The following is a 13,658-nucleotide window of genomic DNA, read 5'->3' as shown; positions in this document are numbered from 1 at the left end:
GCCTTTTGGACCTCGACTTGGCGCTCTGGTACTGCTTACCGTGCGTTAGCAGAGAGAACAGTCTATGACTAGAGTGGCTGGAGGCTTTGCCAATTTTAGGACCGTCCTCTGACACTGCCTGATATAGAGGTCCTGGATGGAAGGAAGCTTGGCCCCAGTGATATACTGGGCCGTACGCACTACTGTAGTGCCTTGAGGTCGAAGGCCGAGCAGTTGCCATACCAGGCAGTGATGGTGCAGCTGTAGAACCTTTTGAGGATCTGAGGATATCTAGATATCCCTTTTGCAACAGACCAGGAAACACAGAAACGAATACCCCAAGATCACATAGTCTACGATTTGATTACAATCATGGACACACACTGCCATATCTTTAGCCCATAAAGTGAAGTGGACCTGCCTGCAGACAGTATGTCAAGGGGACAGCTCAGTGTTTAATCATCAGTGGTAGAAATGTGAGAGGAGAGCAAAAATAAGAAAGCAGAGGTCAGGGCTTTAATAATATAATGTCTCTCGCTCTCACGAACAGGAGGCCATATGAAACAGCCTTTCCTAGGTTGTCCCAAATGTTGTCCCAAATTGTACCCTTTTCCCTTTATAGTGCACTACTTTTGACCAGGGCCCACACACTAGTCTGCCATTTGGGAGGTAGGACTTTGTGTCCTCCAGCCCTCTTAGCAGAGGTCACTTTTAATGAGAAGGACCCGGCCTGGCCACCAGCCACAATTCCATACCTCTTCCTCCTGCCTGCTTCCTTTTCATCAAGTTCCCATGTATTATCATCCAGGACATTTAGTCTGGGTTATGGGAATCTAACAGCGTAATCTGACGAGATGTTGAGAGTAGGGTTAGAGAGAGGAGGGAGGCAAACCACCAACTTTGTGTACATCCCAAGTTACCTTATTCCTTATATAGTGCCCTACAGTACCTTTGACCAGAGCCCTATGGGCTTTCCCTATGGGCCCTGGTCAAAGTAGTGCGCTATAGAAGAAATAGGGTGCAATTTGAGACGTAGACCTTTTCCTCCCACCCAGTCTGAGACTGGAACACTGTGTTCAGAATGGGACAGGTTTTGATGTTACACCATCCTTTAAAGGCCCACTTTATGATTTACAGCAGTATCTTTCACATTAATTCTTGAAGAATATCATAGGGCCTTAGATCAGCCCCTCCACACATAAACAGCATCCACTCAATACATATTGATTATCTACACAGCAAATGACAAGACTAGCGTCCTGTCCACGGGGGTGTACAGGTGCACTATCTTAATTTGATCAATGTTGTCATAGAGAGTTTTCCTGTGCAGCAGACAATGCAAACTTGTAGTGTATTTGAGGCTTAAAAAGCTTTCTGAAGTTTGTAATTTCCACTTTGAAATGTCAGACTTGATTTTCCCTTACCAAAAATTTATCAACCACTACAAATATGTAAATGAATTATAATCCACATAATCATTCACATTTCCTGTTGCTGTAGGATTATTTTCCTGCTGTAGCAAACTGGCTCAAATTAAGATCCTACATCTGTACAGTACAGAACAGCACAGTCAGGAAGTACATCAGACCTCTATGCATTATTATTTACACAGACAGTGGTAGTTCATGGACCGTGATGTGTTCCCTGTTTGTATCAGTATTAAGTCCTGACTCTGCTTACATACCTTCTCCCAGGTAGTGCTGGGCTTCGTGTGCGAGGCCGACTTCAAGCTTGTGGCCAAGGCCATTCGGGACCGCATCAACGTCATCAAGCGCCAGCGTGACAAACTGCGCCGCCTCGCAGAGAAGAAGAAGCAGGAAGAGGAGGAGCCCAAGCCTGTACTGCAGCCACCCTCCCTGAAAATCAACAGGTCTCCATCAAAGCCCCATCAGAGCCCCATAGGCGTCCATGCCCCCACCCCGGCCCAGAGCCAGGATCACCCCTCCCCGAACCCGCTGACCCCCACCGTGTCCCCCGTCAACAGCTCTCTGGACTCGGGCATCAACGCCAGCTTCATCCATGAACCTGAGGAACCAGAGGCAGACCAGCACCAGCACTTCCAGGTCCACCACACCAGCTGCTCCTCGGCCAACTGTGAGAACACTTAACTTAACCTTTAGCCAATTTAGGCTGTGGCTCTGTCCCGAAAGGCACCCTAGTCCCTATATAGTGCACTACTTTTAACCAGGGCTCATTGCTTTCATAACTGTTGGTTTCATAACTGTTGTAGTGCTGAATGGCCCTGACTAGATGTACATGTGGGAGACCCTGAAAGAAAGAAGGATAACTTAATTATTCAGTCCCTGATGGTCTTACAGTGTACCTCACCAGTTTGTGTGTGTGTGTGTGTGTGTGTGTGTGTGTGTGTGTGTGTGTGTGTGTGTGTGTGTGTGTGTGTGTGTGTGTGCGTGTGCGCGTGTGTGTGCACGTGTGCGTGTGTGTGATGTCTCATGCCTGGTCAGTCTCATGCCTGGTCAGTCACATGCTCATGGCTGATGTCAGATGTGTTTGTTGTAACAGCTGACTGCGAGACAGACGGCTATCTCAGCTCCTCTGGCCTCCAGGATCCCCTGGAGATAGCTGTCAGCCTCAACTGGTCAACCCTGACCCCTCCCACCCTGACCCAAAACACTGGGACTGGGACTACCGCCCTCAACAGACACCCTCAGCACCACTCCATCCCAGCCCTCCGCTTCCCCTCGGTGTGTACATGGGACAAATAGCTAGCTAGCTATGATGATGACGAGTAACTCTACCTGAACTGTACATTAATACAATTGTGTTTTTGAATTACCATAATACACTATGTGTCTGTTCCCTCTTCCTGACTGTTCCCTCTCCCTTGTCCTGTTTGTAGAGTATTGAAGTATTGGGTAATATGGAGCATGGCCCTTCTGGAGGACACTCTACCAGCGACTTCAACTCACCTGTGGACAGGTACATTCCTCAGCCTCTTCCCTAGAATAGATACTTTATTGTCCATTTTTTGCTAGAAAGAGAAATTCATGTCTTGCCTTTCCCATCACCACCAGACACACAAATACCAACACACACACACACACAAATGCGCACGCACGTACATGCACGCATACACACACATTGAGAGGCACAGGGTCAGTCAATGCTGATCTGCTTCCAACAGCAGTGGAACCCGAGATAAACAGACCAACAGTTGTCAAGTTCCTACTGGACCATCTAACCTCTACGCTTCATACGCCTCCGTACACATCTGTGTCCAAACAGCAGACTGACCTGAGGTTCTTAACAGCCCCTCTCTCTAGCTGAGGGAAACGACAGCCCCTCTCTCTCCCACCTGAGGGAAACGACAGCCCCTCTCTCTCCCACCTGAGGGAAACGACAGCCCCTCTCTCTCCCACCTGAGGGAAACGACAGCCCCTCTCTCTCCCAGCTGAGGGAAACGACAGCCCCTCTCTCTCCCAGCTGAGGGAAACGACAGCCCTTCTCTCTAGCTGAGGGAAACGACAGCCCCTCTTTCTCCCAGCTGAGGGAAACGACAGCCCTTCTCTCTAGCTGAGGGAAACAACAGCCCCTCTCTCTCCAGCTGAGGGAGATGACAGCACCTCTCTTTTCAGCTGAGGGAAACGACAGCTCCTCTCTCTCCAGCTGAGGGAAACAACAGCCCCTCTTTCTCCAGCTGAGGGAAACAGCACCCTCTCTCTCTAGCTGAGGGAAACAACAGCCCCTCTCTCCAGCTGAGGGAAACAGCACCCTCTCTCTCTCACTCTCTCTCCAGCTAATAGAAACAACAGTCCGTCTCTTTCTATCTGAGAGAAACGACAGCCCCTCTCTCCAGCTAAGGGGAATGGAGCCCCTCTCTCCAGCTGAGGGAAACAGCACCCTCTCTCGCTCTCTCTCTCCAGCTGATAGAAACAACACCCCGTCTCTCTCCAGCTGAGGGAAACGAAAGCTCCTCTCTCTCCAGCAGAGGGAGACGACCGCTCCTCTCTCTCCATCTGAGGGAAACGACCACCCCTCTTTCCAGGTGAGGGAAACGACCTTCTGTCTCTCTCCAGCTGAGGGACACCACATTCTATCTCTCTCCAGCTGAGGGAAAACAACAGCCCCTGTCTCTCCAGCTGTCGGGAAACTACCGCCGTCCTCTTTCCATCTGAGGGAAACGACAGCCCCTCTCTCTCCAGCTGAGGGAAACGAATGCCTTTCTCTCCAGCTGAGGGAAACGAACGCAACTCTCTCTCCAGCTGAGGGAAACAGCAACCCCTCTCTCCCGCTGAGGGACACAACACTCTCTCTCACTCTCTCTCTCTCCAACTGATATAAACAACTGCCTGTCTCTCTCCAGCTGAGGGAAACGACAGCCCCCCTCTCTCCAGCTGAGGGAAACGACCGCCCCCTCTCTCCTTCCGAGGGAAACGACTGCCCCTCTCTCCAGGTGAGGGAAACGACCGCCTCTCTCTCTCCAGCTGAGGGAAACGACAATACATCTCTCTAGCTGAGGGAAACGTTAGCCTCTCTCCAGCCTCTCTCTTGAGCTAAGGGAATCGACAGCCCCTCTCTCCAGCTATGGGAAACAACATTCTGTCTCTCTCCAGCTGAGGGAAATGACAGCCCCTGTGTCCAGCTATGGGAAACAACATTCTGTCTTTCTCCAGCTGAGGGAATCCGACAGCCCCTCTCTCCAGCTATGGGAAACAACATTCTGTCTCTCTCCAGCTCTGGGAAACAACACCCTGTCCCTCTCCAGCTCCAGCTGAGGGAAACAACATTCTGTCTCTCTCCAGCTGAGGGAAACGTAATTCTGTCTCTTTCCAGCTGAGGGAAATGAAGCCCCTCTCTCCCTAGCTGAGGGAATCAACAGCCCCTCTCTCCAGCTGAGGGAAACAACAGCACCTCTCTCCCGCTGAGAGACAAAACACCCTCTCTCGCTCTCTCTCTCCAGCTGATAGAAACAACAGCCCGTCTCTCTCTAACTGAGAGAAACGACAGCCCCTCTCTCTTCAGCTGAGGGAAACGAAAGCTCCTCTCTCTCCAGCAGAGGGAAACAACCGCTCCTCTCTCTCCATCTGGGGGAAACGACCACCACATCTGAGGGAAACAACATTCTGTCTCTCTCCAGCTGAGGGACACCACATTCTGTCTCTCTCCAGCTGAGGTAAACGACCACCCCTCTCTCTCCAGCTGAAGGAAACGAACGCCCCCCTCTCTCCAGCTGAGGGAACCGACCGCCCCCCTCTCTCCAGCTGAGGGATACGACAGCCCCTCTCTCTCCAGTTGACGGAAAAGAACGCCCCTCTCTCTCCAGCCGAGGGAAACAACCGCCCCTCTCTCTCCAGCCGAGGGAAACGACCGCCCCTCTCTCTCCAGCCGAGGGAAACGACTGCCCCTCTTTCTCCAGGTGAGGGAAACGACCGCCTCTCTCTCTCCAGCTGAGGGAAACGACATCCTCTCTCCAGCCCCTCTCTCGAGCTGAGGGAAACGACAGCCCCTCTTTCTCCAGCTGAGGGAAACGACAGCCCCTCTCTCTCCAGCTGAGGGAAACGACAGCCCCTCTTTCTCCAGCTGAGGGAAACGACAGCCACTCTTTCTCCAGCTGAGGGAAACGACCGCCGTCCTCTCTCCAGTTGACGGAAACGACCACCCCTCTTTCTTCGGCTGAAGGAAACGAACGTCCCGCTCTCTCCAGCGGAGGGAAATGACCCCCCCCCCCTCTCCACCTGAGGGAAACTACCATCCCCTTTCTTCAGCTGAAGGAAACGAATGCCCCGCTCTCTCCAGCTGAGGGAAATGACCGCCCCTCTCTCTCCAGCTGAGGGAAACGACAGCCCCTCTCTCTCCAGCTGAGGGAAACAAACGCCCCTCTCTCTCCAGCTGAGGGAAACAACAACCCCTCTCTCCCGCGGAGGGACACAACAACCTCTCTCGCTCTCTCTGTCTCCAGCTGATAGAAACAACAGCCTCTCTCTCCAGCTGAGGGAATCAACAGCCTCTCTCTCTCCAGCTGAGGGAATCAACAGCCTCTCTCTCTCCAGCTGAGGGAATCAACAGCCTCTCTCTCTCCAGCTGAGGGAATCAACAGCCTCTCTCTCCAGCTGAGGGAATCAACAGCCTCTCTCTCCAGCTGAGGGAATCAACAGCCTCTCTCTCTCCAGCTGAGGGAATCAACAGCCTCTCTCTCTCCAGCTGAGGGAATCAACAGCCTCTCTGTAGTCTATTTATTGAAGCACAATGGACTCTGATGTTTCTGTTTTACTTTCATATCAGATGTTTCTGGTAACTGTGTTTTCATGAAGCAGTATGTGAGGAGAACAGCTTTCTTCTCTGTAGGGGAGCCTTGAATGGGGTGGGGCTGGTCTGTGTGTGTGTGCGGGTGTTTCTATGGTCCTGCATGTGTAGCACATGGGGATGTGTGAAACTTACTCCTCAGCTTGAAGTGTCCCCACTTGCACCGCTGATTAGCAAGCTTTTTGCGTTGTGCGACTGGTAAGACACTTCCGGAAGGAGGTCACGTGTGCTAGCAAGGCAGAGGTCCTGGGTTCGATCCTTGGTGTGACCAAATCAGGAGGAACTGGTACTCGCTAAGCAAGTATTGTGAGGTCCTTTACATGTGTGTTGTCATCTGGTGCCCATTCTGTCTAGGCAATACCTTGTTCAAGTTTTATCCGCTGTGAACTGAAGTTACCCAAAAGTTATTCAAATTTTAGAGAATGGTTAGAAAGCACAGTGGAATCTTCTAACCAGTAGAGCGTCTGTCTGTAAATGTTTGCTGGCCTCAGAGGAGTAGTGGATGGCTGGAGGGATAAATCAGGGACCACGGTTCTAAGAGACCCAGGGGACTCAATTAGCTAACCATGAAGCTTTTTACTGCATGTTCTCCCAGGCTGTGTAACACGTTTTCATTACATAAATGCTCCACTGCTGAATAGAACACATGGATTTGTTGTTCCTTTCTTACGACTGTATTGTTTTCTTTCGGAGATGTGTCCAATATTACAGCACACTAACGTTTACTATAATCCTCACATTAGGCTTTATTTGGCATATACACTCACCGGCCAGTTTATTAGGTACACCCATCTAGCACTGGGTCGGTCCCCCATTTGACTCCAGAACATTCTACAATGTGTCAGAAATGTTCCACAGGGATGTTGGTCCATGCTGACATGATGGCATCAAGCAGTTGCTGCATATTAGGCGGCAGTACATTCATGCTGCGAACAGCCCGTTCCATCTCATCCCAAAGAAGCTCTATTGGGTTGAGGTCTGGGGACTGCGCAGGCCACTCAAGGAAACTCGCTGTCATGTTCCAAAAAATGTTTTTCCACTCCTCAACTGTCTAGTGTTGGTGATTACGTGCCTGCTGGAACCACTTCTTCTTCTTTTTAGCTTATTGGAGTGAAACCCGGTGTGGTCATCTGCCGCAATATCCATTCTGTGACAAGAATCAACGTGTTGTGCATTCCAAGATGCCATTCTGCACGATACTATCGTACTGTGCCGTTATTTGTCTGTTTGTGACCCGCCTGTTTGTGACCCGCTTCCACAATTCTTGCCATTCTCCTTCCACCTCTCTCATCAATGAGCTGTTTTCACCCACAGGACTGCCACTGACTGGATGTTTTTTGTTGTACCTGTAACAGAGATGCTGTGAGTCGAGAAGTAGGTGCAGGTAAAACGTTTAAGAAAAAAACAAACATGAAACGAGACAACATAACAGTGGCGACAATGCATGAACACAGGAGCAATACCGACTGCGGAAGGAACCCAAGGGAGTGACAGATAAAGGGGAGATAATCAGGACGGTAATGGAGTCCAAGTGAGTATCATAATGATCTGCAGGTGCGCGTAATGATGGATGCCAGGTGTGTGTAACGATGGATCCCAGGACCGGTGGTTAGTATACAGGCGACGTCGAACGCCGGAGGGGAGGAGGGGGAGTAGATGTGACAGCACCATTCTCGGTAAACCCTACACACAGTAGTGCTTGAAAAGCCCAGGAGGGAGGCTGTTTCTGAGATACTGGATCTGGCGTGCCTGGCACTGACAATCATAGCTAACTCAAAGTCGCTTTAGTCACTCGTTTTGCCCATTCTAACGTTCAATCCAACAGTAACTAAATGCCTCGATGCCTGTCTGCCTGCTTTATATAGCAAGCCACGACCACATGACTCACTGTTTGTAGGAGCGATTTGTGACATCAGCGGATGTAAAAAGGGCTTTATAAATACATTTGATTGATTCATTCATTCATTAACTTTCGTGAACGGGGGGTGTACCTACAAATTGTCCGGTGAGTGTATATTTGGCATGTTTAACGGTCTAGCTCTGTTTCCTATTTTGACGTGTGGTTATTTCTATTTCATCCTCATTGCATGGTTATTAACTCATAAATAACTGCAACATAAAATGCACCCGTGGTTTTACAGCGGTAATGAAAATGTACTAACACGCCAATCATCTTCACAGCTACGCCTCCGACGTGACCTCAGGTTTGAGTGATGGCTACGAGGGCCTATCAGAGAGGAGTGGCAAGACTGCTGCCAGGCGCACGGCTGGCAAGCTGTTCCAGAGGAGAGCCCGTTCAAGACTGCGCATCACTGGGGTAAAACAAATGAATTAATCAATCAAGACTATTCTATACAACTGATTGTCAAGCCCACAATTAGGGCCTGTCCCAAGAGCACCCATTCCCTATAGAGTGGGTGAATATAATGCTAATGGGGTACCATTTGGGATGCCTACTTTGCAGTTTCCCCTATATTAATTTAGCAGCAGCACTTTTTATATATATACAGTACCAGTCCAAATTTCGGACACACCGACTCATTCAAGGGTTTTTCTTTATTTTTACTATTTTCTACATTGTAGAATAATAGTTAAGACATCAAAACTATAACTATGACTACAGTGCCTTGCGAAAGTATTCGGCCCCCTTAAACTTTGCGACCTTTTGCCACATTTCAGGCTTCAAACATAAAGATATAAAACTGTATTTTTTGTGAAGAATCAACAACAAGTGGGACACAATCATGAAGTGGAACGACATTTATTGGATATTTCAAACTTTTTTAACAAATCAAAAACTGAAAAATTGGGCGTGCAAAATTATTCAGCCCCTTTACTTTCAGTGCAGCAAACTCTCTCCAGAAGTTCAGTGAGGATCTCTGAATGATCCAATGTTGACCTAAATGACTAATGATGATAAATACAATCCACCTGTGTGTAATCAAGTCTCTGTATAAATGCACCTGCACTGTGATAGTCTCAGAGGTCCGTCAAAAGCGCAGAGAGCATCATGAAGAACAAGGAACACACCAGGCAGGTCCGAGATACTGTTGTGAAGAAGTTTAAAGCCGGATTTGGATACAAAAATATTTCCCAAGCTTTAAACATCCCAAGGAGCACTGTGCAAGCGATAATATTGAAATGGAAGGAGTATCAGACCACTGCAAATCTACCAAGACCTGGCCGTCCCTCTAAACTTTCAGCTCATACAAGGAGAAGACTGATCAGAGATGCAGCCAAGAGGCCCATGATCACTCTGGATGAACTGCAGAGATCTACAGCTGAGGTGGGAGACTCTGTCCATAGGACAACAATCAGTCGTATATTGCACAAATCTGGCCTTTATGGAAGAGTGGTAAGAAGAAAGCCATTTCTTAAAGATATCCATAAAAAGTGTCGTTTAAAGTTTGCCACAAGCCACCTGGGAGACACACCAAACATGTGGAAGAAGGTGCTCTGGTCAGATGAAACCAAAATTGAACTTTTTGGCAACAATGCAAAACGTTATGTTTGGCGTAAAAGCAACACATCTCATCACCCTGAATACACCATCCCCACTGTCAAACATGGTGGTGGCAGCATCATGGTTTGGGCCTGCTTTTCTTCAGCAGGGACAGGGAAGATGGTTAAAATTGATGGGAAGATGGATGGAGCCAAATACAGGACCATTCTGGAAGAAAACCTGATGGAGTCTGCAAAAGACCTGAGACTGGGACGGAGATTTGTCTTCCAACAAGACATAAAAACATAAAGCAAAATCTACAATGGAATGGTTAAAAAATAAACATATCCAGGTGTTAGAATGGCCAAGAACTGAAAACTTCTGTTCACAAATGCTCTCCATCCAACCTCACTGAGCTCGAGCTGTTTTGCAAGGAGGAATGGGAAAAAATGTCAGTCTCTCGATGTGCAAAACTGATAGAGACATACCCTAAGCGACTTACAGCTGTAATCGCAGCAAAAGGTGGCGCTACAAAGTATTAACTTAAGGGGGCTGAATAATTTTGCACGCCCAATTTTTCAGTTTTTGATTTGTTAAAAAAGTTTGAAATATCCAATAAATGTCGTTCCACTTCATGATTGTGTCCCACTTGTTGTTGATTCTTCACAAAAAAATACAGTTTTATATCTTTATGTTTGAAGCCTGAAATGTGGCAAAAGGTCGCAAAGTTCAAGGGGGCCGAATACTTTCGCAAGGCACTGTACATCCTGCATACACACGTCCTGCATACACACGTTCTACATACAGACGTTCTGCTGCTTCCCCAGTGTTTCTTTAGTCTACAGAACATAAACAAAGTTACCCTGATGGATGGTGTCTCTATGCAGCTCTCTGACAAAGACGACCGGGTGGTGGAGTGTCAGCTGCAAACTCACAATGACAAGATGGTTACCTTCAAATTCGACCTGGATGGAGACAACCCAGAGGACATTGCAGCTGTCATGGTTAGTGGTCACCTCTAGGGTTCCCTATTCCCTATGTAGTTCACTACTTTTGACCAGGGCCCTAAATAGGAAATAGGGTACACCATTTGGGACGCAAACCTAGTCTACTCATTCGACCATTGGCCCTTCACTGATCTCCAAATAATAGAACTACACACTATAGGGTAGTATAATCTCCAGAGAAATGAAGCACTACCAGCTTATCTTAATAGCAGATTCTACTATCTTCCCCTATCTCACACAGCAGCACAGGCTCTATGTCCCACTTCCAGTTTAAACACGTTTCTCTGTGTTTCTATGTCATATAGATGTATCTCAGTTAGGGGGATGTGAGGCATGCAGTTTACACCCGTGCCATTTTAGTTTACACACGTCTCATTTAGGTTTGATTACGAACTTGGGGGGGTTCTGGCGTAGGTATACACAAAGCACGTAGCGAAGATGAGGTAGTGGTATTTTCTACTTCTGTTGGTGGTACATTCTAGAACTTTGTGTTGACTGATTATTCTGTTTATTCTGACTCTGTATGAAACACAGTGCGCTTTTGTTTAGTCGAGTCTTGGCACAGAGTTAGTCAGGTCTTATTAAAGCCCCTGTGGTTATTAGTGCAGTACACCAGCACTACAAGAGCTGAATTAAGACATGCTGGCAGGAGAGCCAGCCCATTCACCACACCCAACCATCCAATCAAACCACAATTCACAGAATTATGCAAACCTCCTTAATCCTGCTCTAGACCAGTGGTTTTTAATCTGTGGTCCACGGGGGTACTGCAGGTGGTCCAATTTTTTATTGTGATTATTTATTTTAATTGTTTTGTTTAAAAAAAAAAATTATGACAGTTGGGAGTATTAATGTTATTGTTTGCAATTTTACATAAATGTTCACAATGCAAATTGTTTTAATAGAATAATAATAAAAGGCCTTTCATTTGTTACATTCACTGCTAAAATTGACCAAATATTTTATGTAAAAAAAACAAATCTGCAACTAATGGTTGTCCTTGAGCTTTTGACGTGATTTGGTGGTCCCCAGAACGGAAAGGTTGGGAACTGCTGCTCTAGACTGCTCCAACAAACTGTGTGTGGAGGTTATGACAATGAGGGCAGACAGACATACACTACCGTTCAAAAGTTTGTGGTCAATTAGAAATGTCTTTGTTTTTGAAAGAAAAGCAATTTTTTCATCCATTAAAATAACATCAAATGTATCAGAAATATAGTGTAGACGTGGTTAACGTTGTAAATGACGATTGTAGCTGGAAACTGCAGGTTTTTTTAATGGAATATCTACATAGGCGTACAGAGGCCCATTATCAGCAACCATCACTCCCGTGTTCCAATAGCACATTGTGTTAGCTAATCCAAGTTTATCATTTAAAAAGGCTAATTGATCATTAGAAAACCCTTTTGCAATTATGTTAGCACAGCTGAACTCTGTTGTCCTGATTAAAGAAGTAATAAAACGAATGGTCCTCTGTACGCCTATGTAGATATTCCATAAAGAAACCTGCCGTTTCCAGCTACAGTAGTCATTTACAACATTAACAATGTCTACACTGTATTTCTGATCAATTTGATGTTCTTTTAATGGACAAACACAAGGACATTTGTAAGTGACCCAAAACTTTTGAACGGTAGTGTACATACACAGACAGGCATGCAGGCAGGCAGGCAAACAGGCAGACGTGTTATTAATTTATTCATGGCGTGTGTATTTTCCAGGTACACAATGAGTTCATTCTGCCATCGGAGAAGGAGGGTTTCATCCACTGCATGGGTGACATCATCAAGAGGGCGGAGACTCTGATGAAGGAGCACATGGTCCACGTGGACGGCAGCCATGAAGCGCCATGCCCACAATTCCACAACAGGGTCAACTCATTGTCTGCGTCACAGGTCAGTACCAGCTCAGGATGGCAGCAGAAAACAGTCCATAACCTGGGTGACTGGAGTCTCTGACATTTTTCTGGGCTTTCCTCTGACACCGCCTATTATATATGTCCTGAATGGCAGGAAGCTTGGCCCCAGTGATGTACTGGGCCGTTCGCACTACCCTCTGTAGCACCTTACGGTCAGATGCCGAGAAGTTGTCATACCAGGCGGTGATGCAACTGGTGAGGATGCTCTCTTGAAACTCTCGACCCACTCCACTGTTCAGCCCGCCTTTTCCTGTAGTCCACAATCAGCTCCTTCGTTTTGCTCACTCACATTGAGGGAGAGGTTGTTGTCCTGGCACCACTGACAGTTCTCTGACCTCCTCTCTATAAGCCGTCTCACCGTCGTCGGTGATCAAGCCTACCACTGTTGTGTTGTCAGCAGACGTAATGATAGTGTTGGAGTCGTGTTTGGCCATGCAGTCGTGGGTGAACAGGGAATACAGGGGGGGACTAAGTACACACCCCTAAGGGGCCCCAGTGTTAAGGATCAGTGTGGCAGACGTGTTGTTGTCTACTCTTAGCACCTGGGGGCATCCCGTCAGGAAGTCCAGGATCCAGTTGCAGAGGGAGGTGTTTATTCGGTATGCGAATTGGAGTGGGTCTAGAGTGTCCGGGAGGATGCTGTTGATGTGAGCCATGACCAGCCTTTCAAAGCACTTCATGGCTACCGATGTGAGTGCTATGAGGTGGTAATCATTTAGGGGGGTTATCTTCGCTTCCTTGGGACCATAGACTATGGTGGTCTGCTTGAAACATGTAGGTATTACAGACTCGGTTAGAGAGAGGTTGAAATGTCAGTGAAGACACTTGACAGTTGGTCCACGCATGCTTTGAGTACACATCCTGGTAGTCCGTTTGGCCCAGCGGCTTTGTGAATGTTGACCTGTTGAAAGGTTTTGTTCACATCACATGTAACGCTACCGGGAGCGTTATCACACAGTAATCCAGAACAGCTGGTGCTCTTGTGCATGCCTCAGTGTTGCTTGCCTCGAAGCGAGCATAAAAGCTTGGCTGGTTGGCTCGTGTCACTGGG

The 13,658-nt window shown here is 47.6% G+C and overlaps 1 protein-coding gene across 1 annotated transcript in view; it reads left to right on the top strand.

The window, feature by feature from the left end:
- The window catches only part of LOC139381294 (serine/threonine-protein kinase WNK4-like), a 96,331-nt gene that overhangs the window by 53,528 nt on the left and 29,145 nt on the right, over nt 1-13,658 (top strand). The window contains exons 7-12 of the mRNA XM_071124751.1: nt 1,674-2,073; nt 2,500-2,681; nt 2,837-2,916; nt 8,422-8,557; nt 10,570-10,686; nt 12,411-12,584. Of these exons, the coding sequence (XP_070980852.1) occupies nt 1,674-2,073; nt 2,500-2,681; nt 2,837-2,916; nt 8,422-8,557; nt 10,570-10,686; nt 12,411-12,584 (1,089 nt within the window). The remainder of the gene's footprint in view (nt 1-1,673; nt 2,074-2,499; nt 2,682-2,836; nt 2,917-8,421; nt 8,558-10,569; nt 10,687-12,410; nt 12,585-13,658) is intronic.

This window comes from Oncorhynchus clarkii, chromosome 23 (assembly GCF_045791955.1).
Source record: "Oncorhynchus clarkii lewisi isolate Uvic-CL-2024 chromosome 23, UVic_Ocla_1.0, whole genome shotgun sequence".
NCBI lineage: Eukaryota > Metazoa > Chordata > Actinopteri > Salmoniformes > Salmonidae > Oncorhynchus > Oncorhynchus clarkii.
The sequence above is the reverse complement of the archived record's forward strand: the minus strand, read 5'-3'. Positions and strand labels throughout refer to the sequence as shown.